Source organism: Maniola hyperantus, chromosome 13 (genome assembly GCF_902806685.2).
Source record: "Maniola hyperantus chromosome 13, iAphHyp1.2, whole genome shotgun sequence".
Classification (NCBI taxonomy): Eukaryota; Metazoa; Arthropoda; class Insecta; order Lepidoptera; family Nymphalidae; genus Maniola; species Maniola hyperantus.
In genome coordinates this window covers 170,597-184,049 of record NC_048548.1, presented here as the reverse complement: position 1 = coordinate 184,049, position 13,453 = coordinate 170,597, and the positions used below count along the sequence as shown (strand labels likewise).

General features: G+C 45.1%; 1 protein-coding gene across 1 annotated transcript; it reads right to left on the bottom strand.

The window, feature by feature from the left end:
* Positions 1-1,120: 1,120 nt before the first annotated feature.
* Positions 1,121-8,600, bottom strand: LOC117988007 (uncharacterized). Its single transcript, XM_034975103.2, has 2 exons — positions 7,176-8,600; positions 1,121-2,675 (listed from the first exon to the last, which is right to left on the bottom strand). Exons 1-2 carry the CDS (start codon positions 8,576-8,578, stop codon positions 1,232-1,234), a joined length of 2,847 nt encoding a protein of 948 aa, XP_034830994.2. The 5' UTR covers positions 8,579-8,600; the 3' UTR covers positions 1,121-1,231.
* Positions 8,601-13,453: the final 4,853 nt, after the last annotated feature.

Sequence of the window (13,453 nt, the reverse complement as noted above, 5' to 3'; positions counted from 1 at the left end):
TTTTTATTTATTGCTAGTACATATCCTTGTTAATAATAAACAGTTATAAAACTAAAAAAATCTTCAAGCATTTTAAAATTACAGCCCAAAAACTGTACAAGTTTTCGCTTTTTAAATTTAATTCTTTGAATAACTTGCAAATTTTCTGTAAAAATTACTATGGCACTTATCCTGCGGATTATTTTAAAAACATCTACGTTTCGTTAGCTATCCATTGGTACAAAAAAATTATAAAAAAAATCATAAAAAACGTAGATGTTTTTAAAATAATCCGCAGGATAAGTGCCATAGTAATTTTTACAGAAAATTTGCAACATTTGTACAGTTTTTGGGCTGTAATTTTAAAATGCTTGAAGATTTTTTTAGTTTTATAACTGTTTATTATTAACAAGGATATGTACTAGCAATAAATAAAAAAATCTGCTGAAATACATTGTTCCTTTTTTTTATTAATTTTTAAAGTGGCAAACACCCTTTTAAATAAATAAATAAATAATAAATAAAAATATTTTATTTCAGGTCTGGGGGGACCCATATAAAAATTTAAAAATTACAATATGTATAAACAACATTTACCATTTCTATTATTATTAGATTATTAGTAGTATGCAGTCTTGACATGAATCCTGCCCTCGACCTACGCATTACCGCATAAAAGTCGTCAACCCTGTGCATCGCAAACATACCCGACGCGCTGCACCTCCACGGCAGCCCTAGCAGAGCTCGAAACGCGTTGTTGTACTGCACTCTGAGAGCGTCAAAAGTGGCTTTAGTATAGTCGTACCAGAGCTGAGAGGTGTAGAGCGCCTGGCAGTAGGCTTTGAACAGGGTGACCTTTACTTGTCGGGAACAGCGGGTGAACCGCCTAGCCAGCATGTTGCTTTTTGCCGCCAGAGACCGTCTCTGTCTCTCTAGGTCCTCATTGTCTTTCATCGTGTCGCTTAATACATGTCCTAGATTTATTACTTTTACCAAGAAAAAAATAAAAAAATTAAGAACTCGAAAACGATACACTTTCGCATAAGCACTTTAGGGGTCGTTTGATAGCTAATGTCCTGTACTATAACCCCTTAACGGGATCGCGTCCTATTTTCCTGTAACCCTGTATAAACAACAAATATATTTTAAAAAGCATTTATTTCGTTCATTTTAAACAAACAATTTTTATCTGTAAAAAAATAGAAAAGTCGTAGGTAATACTGTTTCGGACCGAATTTGTAAACAAAAACAACTATTCGCGTACACTTCTCCTCAAGTTGTAAGCTTTGACCTGGATTGTTTGCGGGCTCTGATTGGTCAGCCTCCACCCACCTAGCGGGTACACTCGGCTGCTCAGCACCACCTCGCCTTCGCCACAGAACAGCTCAACGCTGCTCGTGTCCAGGAACACGCGCCAGGACTTGGAACCGATAGGAGACCACTCCACCTGTCGTACGTCCCCTGACCCTCTGTCCACCACCACCTTGCGAGCCTCGGGGTCCCAGCGCAACCACGCGCTGAGGCCTCCCTCACGCCCGTCGAGCAGTATGTCGACTTTCTGACTGAGGTCACTCTCGATAATCAATTCCACGGCCCGGCCGAAGTCGAGCACTTGGTTCGACGCGACGGCGCCGTCCACCACCATGCCATCTCTCAAACTGACAATCTCTTCCACGGGGTTCATGGTAACGCGGTCCCCGACTACTCTCAACTCCCTCGGTATCGTCAACATCCCAGACCATCCGTCCACGTCTTCATGGTGAGGACCGCCCCACATGGCGAACCAAGCGCTGAGATACCTCTTTCCATTCGCCTCGGTCGTCTGAGCCGCGTAGAAGTCGTGTCCGAAGTCGATCTCCTGGAATCCGACTTCTGGCACGAACTGATTGGTGTCGTAGCTGAAGCTGCCGATGATGTAACCGTTCTGGTTGGTGTTCTTGTACCGGTCGCCCTGCTCCTGCATGCCCTGGGGGGAGATCAGCAGAACGAACCTGCCGTCCAACTCGAAGAAGTCCGGACATTCCCACATGTAGCCCTGTCCTCCATCCGACTCCGCGAGCACCGATAGAAACTCCCAACTTTTCATGTCCTTGGACTTGTACAAGAGCACTAGTCCCCGATCGCTCCAAGTCTTGCTGCCGATGACGGAGTAGTAGTCGTCCCCGTGCTTCCACACCTTCGGGTCTCTGAAGTCTGGCTGGAGGTTCGGAGCTACGGGTATGACGGGATTGCCTTCGTACTTGTGGAAGTTGACGGTGTCGTCGTCGCCGAAGGCCAAGAACTGCGTCTGGTTGAAGAAAGGCTCCACGTCGGTGCTGGTGTGCGCCGTGTACATCAGAGTCAATCGGTCACCTTGGGTCACGGCGCTTCCCGAGAAGCATTGCTCTCTTTCAGGCAGAAGCGCCGTCGGCCGCTCATCCCAGTTGACCAGGTCGGGGCTGGACGCGTGCCCCCAGTGCATCGGGCCCCACACGCTGTCGTAAGGGTAGAACTGGTAGAAAAGGTGGAACACTCCTTTGTGGAAGGAGAACCCGTTGGGATCGTTCATCCAGCCCACCGGCGGGGCCACGTGGTACAGAGGCCGGAACCGCGGGTTGATGTCCTTCCTCTTGTTCTGGATGTACTCCTCCAGCTCAGCTTTGGCCTGCTCGTAGTTGCTCACGCTGGCGGCGAAGGCGTGAGCTAGAGCCACGAGGCTCAGAACGATCAACCCAATACGTACCAGAGACATTTTGAATTTGATTGACTTGTTACACATTTTCCCCATATTTATATAATTTCCGTATATACCTACCTACCTACGATATCGAAGATATCGATAATAATATTTCGAGTGTTTTGTTTAAATTGTTAGATTTTATCTTGTATTCGATCGAGTTTGAACCGTCTAAGTGGTCGCAGTGGGGTAGGTACTTGTCATACAACTAACAATATGCTTATCAACATAGATAGGTAAGGTAGGTGATCGTAAAACTCTCCTATATTCAAAAAATATTATTTTCTAAATTATTAACACACTCCTTTATTTAAAAGTTAGTCGCTGTAATAACGTCACTTTAAATCTGAATGTTTAAAATTAATCAATAGGTAAGTATTAAATAAATACTAATTATAAAAATTACGGAATACAAAAGAAGCAACTCTCTCTGTATCTCAAAAGTGATACTGATACAAAACTACTATAAAACTATTATTATGATAAGATTTTTTTAAACAAAGATACATTCAAATGACGTAGATCGTAAACTAATCTGCAATTTGTCAAAATATAACGAAAAAAAATTAAAAATAATAAGTCATCCTTGATCTTGTAACCTCTCGTGGACGTCATTAGGGGCTGGGCAAACAGAACAGTGCACCTAATTACACTTCTATAGTACGCGACAATGGGGGTGGGGACGCCCCGCACAGCCGCACAGCCCCGGTGCGGGCGAGCGTGTACGACGTGCGGGTGTGCGGGGCCTCATACCCCGATTGCCATATCGACCTGGCGCGTACTATGGTGCTGATCAAAATATGTTCCTTTAACCTAAACTGACCCACTGAATAGATACCTATTAAATACTAATCTGAACTCGTTTCCAAGCAAAACCGTATTCCAATTGAGTTCAAAATTAATGATTGCTATCATTGAATTTGAATAGGTATAAACTTGCGAAAAGGACAAACACTGTTCTAAAATTGTGTCCAAGTGAATTCAATCAAACGGTACCATTAGATTAAGTAGTACCACCTGTATAAAAAATATTTAAAAAAACGACTTCCAAAACCACTATAAAGAGAATGTGTATTTCTATTGCCGCTATAACAACAAACAAAGCATTGTTCCCGTTCCACCAAGATTTCAGACGGATCATGGGAGACGCCTCTCAGATGCCAGAAATTACAGAAGAAGAGCTAAGGGCGGCGGTTGATGGCCTTAAACTAAAAAAAGCGCCAGGACCCGATCTTATTGGGCCAGAGGTGGTCAAAATGGCGGTGCAGGCTATACCGGAGAAAATAAGAACAGTTTTTAACGATGCTTTTACATCTGGGACGTTTCCTGCAGCCTGGAAAAAAGCAAGCCTGGTCTTACTCAGGAAAGCAAATAAGCCAGCGGGAGACCCGGCTAGATATAGACCAGTCTGCTTGCTTGATAGTTATGGCAAACTTATGGAGAGACTCCTTCTTAACAGAATAGAGAAGCTTTTGCCAGACCACGGCGGTCTCTCTGACAATCAGTATGGTTTTAGGCAGGGCAGGTCCACACTGATGGCTATAAAAAAACAAAAAAAAAAGTTGTCCAGACTGCCATGGTGGCAAGACAGGGCACGCTTAAAACGAGAAAGCTCTGTGCTCTGATCTGTCTAGATGTGAGCAATGCTTTTAATTCTGCGTCCTGGCGAGAGATCCTTTTGGAAATGCGTAAGAGAGGCTTCCCAGGCTACATCCATAACCTAATAAGTAGCTACCTAGAAGACAGATCTATAAAAGTTAAAGACTGTAACGGCGTTGAAGACCTGATCAAAGTCAACAGCGGAGTACCACAGGGGTCAATACTGGGCCCAACTCTTTGGAACATTTTGTACGATGGCGTCTTCAAGCTGAAACAAGAGGAGGGCATCCAACTGGTGGGCTTTGCTGATGATTTGGCTCTCGTAGTGGTGGCAAAAACTGAGGCTTCCCTCATGATCCGGGTAAATAAGGTGCTTGAGCGAATAAGTAGCTGGATGCAAAGAAAGCAGTTGGCGCTTGCACCAGAAAAAACGGAGGCGATTGTATTCAGTGGAAGGCGGAGACTAGTCCCTATAGGATTCAAAATTCAAGGTGCGATTGTAACTCCGAAGGAACACGTGAAGTATCTGGGAGTATGGCTCGACAAAAGCCTCAACTTCAAGAAACACATTGAGGAGGTAGCTAGTAAAACCCAGAAGCTCACGGAAGGCCTGTACAGACTAATGCCAACAAAAGGAGGTCCTAGAGCAAGCAAGAGGAGGGTGCTGGCATCAGTGGCACACTCCGTTATTCTGTATGGGGCACCAATCTTTGAAGGGGCTATGAAAGTGGAACTGTAGCGCAAAAAACTGGAAGCTGTTCAAAGGTGATTGGCAATAGGCATGTATGCTTGTCGCGATATCTGTGTTCCTTTGTTCATTCGATCCCGATCTACTCGTTCGTCTTTGGTTTGAACCAATAGCGGCAGCTCATTTTCGTTCGTGAGCATACGATTATTATCGGGCATCGTCGGAAGAAGCGAGAGGAGAAGAGTTGGCAATCGACCATCGACGCCATTAAAACCGGGCTACAATTTCGTTAAAATCAAACGGACAACTAATTCTATCTCTTTAGTTAATACTAGTCGGCACCGCGGTGACCAAGAGTTGAAGTGCTCAGTGCAGTGTTATCAAGTGCAACGGCCGAATTACTCAGCCATCTGTCGACGTCAACGCCTTGCCAGCAAGCCACCTGGAAATACGCCATACAAGCTTTATCCTCCATCCCTGATAACTAATACGTAAGTAACCGTTGTTGTGTTCTAGCCAAATTACAAGAACGAGCGAACCTTTAGGTCTTATAACGACGGAATTACCGATTTCCAAACTAGGATTCCGAACACAGATGTGACGTCAAGGGATCCCAAAACCAAGGTTGGATTCGTGCCGCCACAAGGCATCTGCGGAGCATATAGAACAGTTTCCACTGAAGCCGTTCTGGTAATAGCAGGGCTGGTTCCTATAGCCAAGCTGGCCAAGGAGCGGGCGAAGCTATTTGAAAGCAGGGAACAGACACATGCAGAAGTTCGGGAGAATATCCTGACGGAGTGGGAAAGTGAATGGACAGGATTAGGGAAGGGGACCTGGACGAGGGAACTGGTTACAGACCTAAAAAAGTGGCACAAGAGGAAGTATGGAGAGGTAGACCGGTGGCTAACGCAGGCCCTCAGCGGTCACGGGGTGTTTAACACCTACCTCTTCGCAATTGGAAAAGCGCCGAGCGAAGACTGCTACTTCTGCGGAGAGGAAGACACCCCGAGACACGCAATCTTTGAATGTCCTGGTTGTGCCGACCTTAGGACAGAAGCGGTAGGATTGACCGACGCGGAGGGTGTGAACGCCTGTAACCTAAGCCTGGCAACGATATAGCAAAATGCTGAGGGCTATAATGATAAGAAGGGAAGAGAGGGAAAAAGAAGAAAAGAGGATGATAGAAATTTAGGAGGTCAGCACGAAGTAATGCTTACGCCCGAAGTAATGCTAACCTTGGTAGGCATGGGGAGGTTATTTTAGTCCGTGCGAGTCGGACACACCCTGCCAGCAGGCAGAAGTCCGTAGGGATTTTTTCCTCCCCCGAAGAAAAAGAATAAAAATAAAAATAACAACAAATAATAAATAACCAAGATAGTTATTTTCTATTTAAAACATCTGGCCGCCTTCTGCGCCGCCCGCCGCACCGCTCGCCGCGCCGCCCGACGCACCACCCACCGCGCCGCCCGCCATTGCCAAAAGTGAATGTCTCGAGCATACTATCTTAATTAAAAATCACCTGTTCGTAGAAAATACCCGAATCTTTGCTGGCGTCAAGACTAAAATAATTTGTGAACTTTTAGATTAATCTTACAAAATTGTCATGATTTGTTTTGCCCGATTAATGAAAAAGCAAATTAATTGGTTTCTGTCTTCGTTTCTTTTCTGATAAAAATTATTTGTTAAAGTCTAGGTACCTACGGATATTTCTCTTATTTTTTGATATTTTGTGCTTTTGCAAAAACTAACCTAATAACTCGCTCCGAATTCGTATACAGAGGAATTAATACTTAGGTAACTTTGGAATAAATACATAATGATTAGTGTATAGTATAAAGAACTCTGTCTGCTTAGATCTTGAATAAAAAAGTTCAGTTATTCCTGAGTCGTAATGTTATTTGGTAAAAATAATATTAAGTAGGTAAGTATAAGGTCTTTTAAAAAATAAGAAACATTTAGACAACTAACAGGATTGTACCCAATAAAGAAAATCCAAACAAATATATTTTTATACACTGCATTTATTTCGTTTATTTTAAACAAACAATTTTTATCTGTAAAAAAATATAAAAGTCGTAGGTAATACTGTTTTGGGCCGAATGTGTAAACAAAAACAACTATTCGCGTACACTTCTCCTCAAGTTGTAAGCTTTGACCTGGATTGTTTGCGGGCTCTGATTGGTCAGCCTCCACCCACCTAGCGGGTACACTCGGCTGCTCAGCACCACCTCGCCTTCGCCACAGAACAGCTCAACGCTGCTCGTGTCCAGGAACACGCGCCAGGACTTGGAACCGATAGGAGACCACTCCACCTGTCGTACGTCCCCTGACCCTCTGTCCACCACCACCTTGCGAGCCTCGGGGTCCCAGCGCAACCACGCGCTGAGGCCTCCCTCACGCCCGTCGAGCAGTATGTCGACTTTCTGACTGAGGTCACTCTCGATAATCAATTCCACGGCCCGGCCGAAGTCGAGCACTTGGTTCGACGCGACGGCGCCGTCCACCACCATGCCATCTCTCAAACTGACAATCTCTTCCACGGGGTTCATGGTAACGCGGTCCCCGACTACTCTCAACTCCCTCGGTATCGTCAACATCCCAGACCATCCGTCCACGTCTTCATGGTGAGGACCGCCCCACATGGCGAACCAAGCGCTGAGATACCTCTTTCCATTCGCCTCGGTCGTCTGAGCCGCGTAGAAGTCGTGTCCGAAGTCGATCTCCTGGAATCCGACTTCTGGCACGAACTGATTGGTGTCGTAGCTGAAGCTGCCGATGATGTAACCGTTCTGGTTGGTGTTCTTGTACCGGTCGCCCTGCTCCTGCATGCCCTGGGGGGAGATCAGCAGAACGAACCTGCCGTCCAACTCGAAGAAGTCCGGACATTCCCACATGTAGCCCTGCCCTCCATCTGACTCCCCGAGCACCGTTACGAACTCCCAATTTTTAATGTCCTTGGACTTGTACAAGAGTACTCGTCCCCGATCGCTCCAAGTCTTGCTGCCGATGACGGAGTAGTAGTCGTCCCCGTGCTTCCACACCTTCGGGTCTCTGAAGTCTGGCTGGCCGTCAGGAGCTGCTGCTATGACGGGGTTGCCCTTGTACTTCTGGAAGTTGACGGAGTCTTCGTCGCCGAAGGCCAAGTACTGTGTCTCGTTAAAGAAAGGCTCCACTTCGGTATCAGCGTGCGCAGTGTACATCAGAGTCAAGCGGTCGCCCTGGCTAATGGCGCTTCCCGACCAGCATTGCTCTCTTTCGGGCAGAAGCGCCGTCGGCCGCTCATCCCAGTTGACCAGGTCGGGGCTGGACGCGTGCCCCCAGTGCATCGGGCCCCACACGCTGTCGTAAGGGTAGAACTGGTAGAAAAGGTGGAACACTCCTTTGTGGAAGGAGAACCCGTTGGGATCGTTCATCCAGCCCACCGGCGGGGCCACGTGGTACAGAGGCCGGAACCGCGGGTTGATGTCCTTCCTCTTGTTCTGGATGTACTCCTCCAGCTCAGCTTTGGCCTGCTCGTAGTTGCTCACGCTGGCGGCGAAGGCGTGAGCTAGAGCCACGAGGCTCAGAACGATCAACCCAATACGTACCAGAGACATTTTGAATTTGATTGACTTGTTACACATTTTCCCCATATTTATATAATTTCCGTATATACCTACCTACCTACGATATCGAAGATATCGATAATAATATTTCGAGTGTTTTGTTTAAATTCTTAGATTTTATCTTGTATTCGATCGAGTTTGAACTGTGTAAGTATATCAGCTAGTTAAATAATAAAACTACAAATTAAAAAATATCATCTAAATTCTAAATCAACGTAACGAGGCAGGGTTCCCAGAACGCTGGCAGCGTTGCCTCATTGAAAGGCCAGAATAATTAATATTAGTCTGGCCTGCTGACCGAAGTCACTGCCAGCCCTCCGGTCCCCCGTGATAGGTCCTCCATACATTTATATATTTTTACTTGACTGTGAATACGCTACTGAAGTCTTTTTCGCTACGAATAGCAAACCGTCATAGCACGTCATAGCAACGCCGCGCGAAACGTGTGCTCAACATATTATTGTTAACGTAGGCCGCGTACATTAGGTATCTAATTAAATTAGTGCTATTTTTGTTGATTACACTGATAATAATTAATCATTCATTTATCTATTTATTTAATCGGACATCAAGGGACACAATGGTAGAACAGTCGATATAATTTTTCAAATTGCATAAACGTGTTAGATAAGTATCAAATTCTGCAAATTCGGACAAAGCAGATTCTACATGATAGATAAGTACTTTCTTAATTAGTGGATTATGATAACAACGACATAACATGAACTAAAAGCCCGTGAGGGCCAGACCTTCGTTATTTTAAAGCTGAAAGTTTCTCTGCGCATTGTCCCCAACACTGGGAGGAACATTCAGCGACTATGAAGTTTGGCTCCTGGTGGCTTTGGGAGACCATCATCCTCATGATCCACCCATCGCCCGCTCACTGCAGAGCACGAGCACGGGTCTTCTCTCAGAGTGAGAAGGATGCGGATTGGTAGACTTCACACACCTTTGAGAACATTATGGAGAACTCTCAGGCATGCAGGTTTTCTCACGATGTTTTCCTTCACCGTTAAAGTTTAAAGTTAGTTCTAAGCTTTTCTTTAACGGTGAAGGAAAACATAATAAAAAAAGCTGACTGATTGATCTATCAACGCACAGCTCAAACTACTGGACGGATCAGAATGAAATTTGGCATGCAGATAGATGCTATGATGTTGAACGTCCGCTAAGAAAGGATTTTTGAAAATTCAACTTCTAAGGGGGTAAAAATATACATAATAATTTAATGTTAAAATAGGCGTTTGAAGTTTGTATAATATTGTATAGTTTGTATAATATTGTATAGTTTGTATAGTCCACGCGGACGTAGTCGCAAAACTAGGATAATAAAATAGAATATATTTTTATTCAAATAAACTTTTACAAGTGCTGTTGAATCGTCAAAATAATTTACCAAGCTAAGACTAGTTAGGTTTATCCTTTTGTTGATAACACATTATCAACAAATCACTCGGACACTCGGTTTTTTGAAATTGCCATAACGTGTTTGATAAGTATCGAATTCTGATAAAGTAGAGTTAGTACGTAGTGGAGAAGTTATAACAACAACATACCTACCTACTCGTACAACATCAATTGACATTGAAAATATATTATTATCTACAAATAAATGCACTTTCATTTAAACACAAAAATAACTGCAAAATACTCGTTAGACTTAGGTGAAATCTATAGAGCGCACTTTGACTTTAATTTAATTTAAATTGTTTCATTAATTAATTAATTTCCTCCCTCCTCAGTCTCAAACCAAGACAAAGTTCCTACCTAGATAGTTTGGGTGGCTTTTTTTTTTTTTTTTATTCAGATACAAGTTAGCCCTTGACTGCAATCTCACCTGGTGGTAAGTGATGCTTCAGTCCAAACATTCCATTCTACTCAGACAACGCTGTGGCTAGGCTGGTCGCCCTCATCACCTTGCTACTGGAGCCTGCTGCTGGTGGTGGACGAACGAGTCCTGTGTCCGGCAGTCTGGACTCTGGATGTAGGCAAGCAACACAGGCAATGTAAGAGTTCCTCATATCTCAGTAGATTGTGTGTAGTGAACAGGTCGCCTGTGCGTGACGGGTCGTTTCACGGGTACTTTCCTATTGTTACTAATTTCGGCTACTGAAGTACGTCTATTGTTATGTGCTCAGTTGTAACGTTTAATTACCTACGGCATTGTGGGGAAGAAAGGCTCACTCTATCCTTCACGAAAGTTCCTTCACGAGGTTCTTGTTAAGAGGCCACTTATTATTTCATTGTGATTGATATAATCATAATATTTCTTTAGTAAATAATAACACTAATAGTATAGCAGTCGTAGCTACTTATCAAGATGTTTAAAAAAAGTAAGTAATAATTACCTAACAATACAAGAGAGATGTTACCTACTCCTACCCTACCGCCCTACCTTACCTACTCCTACCTATCGCCCTACCTTACCTACTCTTTAATTTGGCGCTACTACCCTTTGTGAGTTGTAGCTTTCTCTACAATTTTTTCAGCATCATTTTCTTCTGTCTTTTACGTGTTTCTTCCACGAGGTTAACTTAGCTTATTTGCGTAGGCGTAGCCATATCGTAGCTACTACCTGCTACGAAAGCTACGGTTTCCACTTGTAGCTAAATTACACGGGATATGGTGCGGTTACGGTTAACCATAGCTTCAGTAATCTAACATGGAAGCCGGCTGATTACGGGCCGGTGCACCCATGTTAGCCATGGCTAATGACCTGGCAGGGGGAGGTTTCTCCGCGTGTCCCTCTGACTAGCAGAGGGCACAGTGGACGAGGCGGAGGTTGAGACGCTGGCGACGTGCGCGGGATGGCGTTGTCGCCCGATGCGTCCCCGGGGGAGGTGAGGTGCACCTCGGACGTGCGTGGAGGAGGTGGAGGTATGTCGCTGGCTGGGTCGCGGTGGTTTGCTTCGGCGTTCCCGTGACGCAGTCGCCAGGCGACGCGCAGGAGTGCCGCTGGGTTTAGTGGGTATTGCGGTCGCCTCTCGGCCGGCGAGTCCCATATACCTTCCCTCCAGTTGGTTAGCTGGCTGGCTTCCAGGAGGGGGGATGCGTAAATGCATTTCCCAGCGTTAAAAAAAACTACCTTTCGATTTCTACACGACTTCGTACCGGAATGCTTAATAACACGGCGGCACGGCTTTGCCGGTAGGGTGGAAACTAGCCACCGCCGAAGCTTCCCAGACCAGACCAAACCAGAGAGAATTTAGATATTATCCCTGTCGGGAATCGAACCCGAAACCTCCGGCTGCCACTTACCTGCTGCCACAGCGCTTACCACTGTGATAGTAGTCAAAAGGACATTATGAGTACTGAACGTGTAGTCCGCGACAGATCGAGATGGCAATCGGGGTATGAGGCGCCGCGCGCCCGCGCCGGATTAGCGCGGCACAGTTTTGCAAGATATTGCCACTCTTTTATTTTCCTCATCCTTTTGAGAACGAATGAGAAGAGTTTTGGCCATAGTCCACCACGCTGGCCAGGTGCAGATTTCACACACCTTTGAGAACATTATCGAGAACTCTCAAGTAATATCATTACTTTTTTAATCCCTACCCATATTATAAATGCGAAAGTGTTTGTTGGTTTATTGGTTTGTTAGTTTGTCCTTCAATCACGTTGCAACGGAGCAACGGATCGACGTGATTTTGTTGTACGGGTATAGTTAAAGACCTGGAGAGTGACATATGCTACTTTTTATCCCGGAAAATCAAAGAGTTCCCCGGGATTTTTAAAAACCTCAATCCACGCAAACGAAGTCATGGGCATGATCTAGTACTTAAATATAAGATAAAAGCTTGTACTAAAAGAATAATGAATAAAGTAGGAACGTAAAAAGTATGTTGCCCTGCCGAGTGCCGTAAGAGCCGTAACAAGGTTTAAAAGTCGTAAAAAGTGCCGCCGCCTGCCCCCGGCCCCCGGCCCCCGGCCCCCGGCCCCCGGCCCCCGGCAGCACAGGCGGCGTCAGCAGCCATCAGCACTTTACATGAAACCAGTTCAAACTGCTGGAAATATTCACTAAAGCTGCGTTTCATGAAAAGCAGTAATATAAAATATATTGTAGACCTACCTATTATAATATATAGACGGTAGACCCCTAACGGCACTTCCGTCCTCCGAGTTGTATCCGTCATCCGAGTTGTATCCGTCATCCGAGTTGTATCCGTCATCCGTGAGAATACCAGCGATTATCTACGACATGCGTCATAAGCTCCCATACAAAACAAAAAGGAACGTTTTTCCACGGACTCGGGTCGGATGAGTGCGTAACCGCCGTAACGGATACCCCGCGTCTGCTACTAAGTATCCAAACAAAATAATGTGCCTAATGTATTGTTATATTGGTCTAAAACCGTCTTCGCCTTTCTAATGAAACCGGTTTTGGGCACATCGGTTGGGTGGTTTCAAACTCTATAACGGACAGGTGTCATAAGGAGAACAGATGATCGGACACGAAAGCTTTTATGAACGTCGTGTCCCAAAAGCTGATCCACGCGTCTGGTGCCCCAAGAGCTGGTGCTTATTGCGCTCCACGGTTGCCTTGCAATGGCAAAAACTTCCGAACGCAGGGTTTTTTGTCTCAATGTATGAAAATGAGGTAAGTACCATCGAACTTGGTAACTTGGCTGCTAGCAATCCTACAACTTTGGTGCCATATATTTACTTTGAATTAAATTTTTTTATTCAGATACAAGTTAGCCCTTGACTGCAATCTCACCTGGTGGTAAGTGACGATGTAGTCTAAGATGGAAGCGGACTAACCTGGAAGAGGTATAGCAGTTTTTATTAAACCCATACCCCTTTGGTTTCTACACGGCATCGTACCGGAACGCTAAATCGCTTGGCGGCACGGCTTTGCCGGTAGGG

Excerpts from the sequence above, each read along its gene's own strand:
- LOC117988007 (XM_034975103.2), bottom strand. The coding sequence starts at position 8,578 with ATGTCTCTGGTACGTATTGGGTTGATCGTTCTGAGCCTCGTGGCTCTA. Across the intron at positions 2,676-7,175 it reads CGAGTGTACCCGCTAGGTGG|CCTCGTGGCTCTAGCTCACG; the intron begins GTGGAGGCTGAC and ends GATCGTTCTGAG.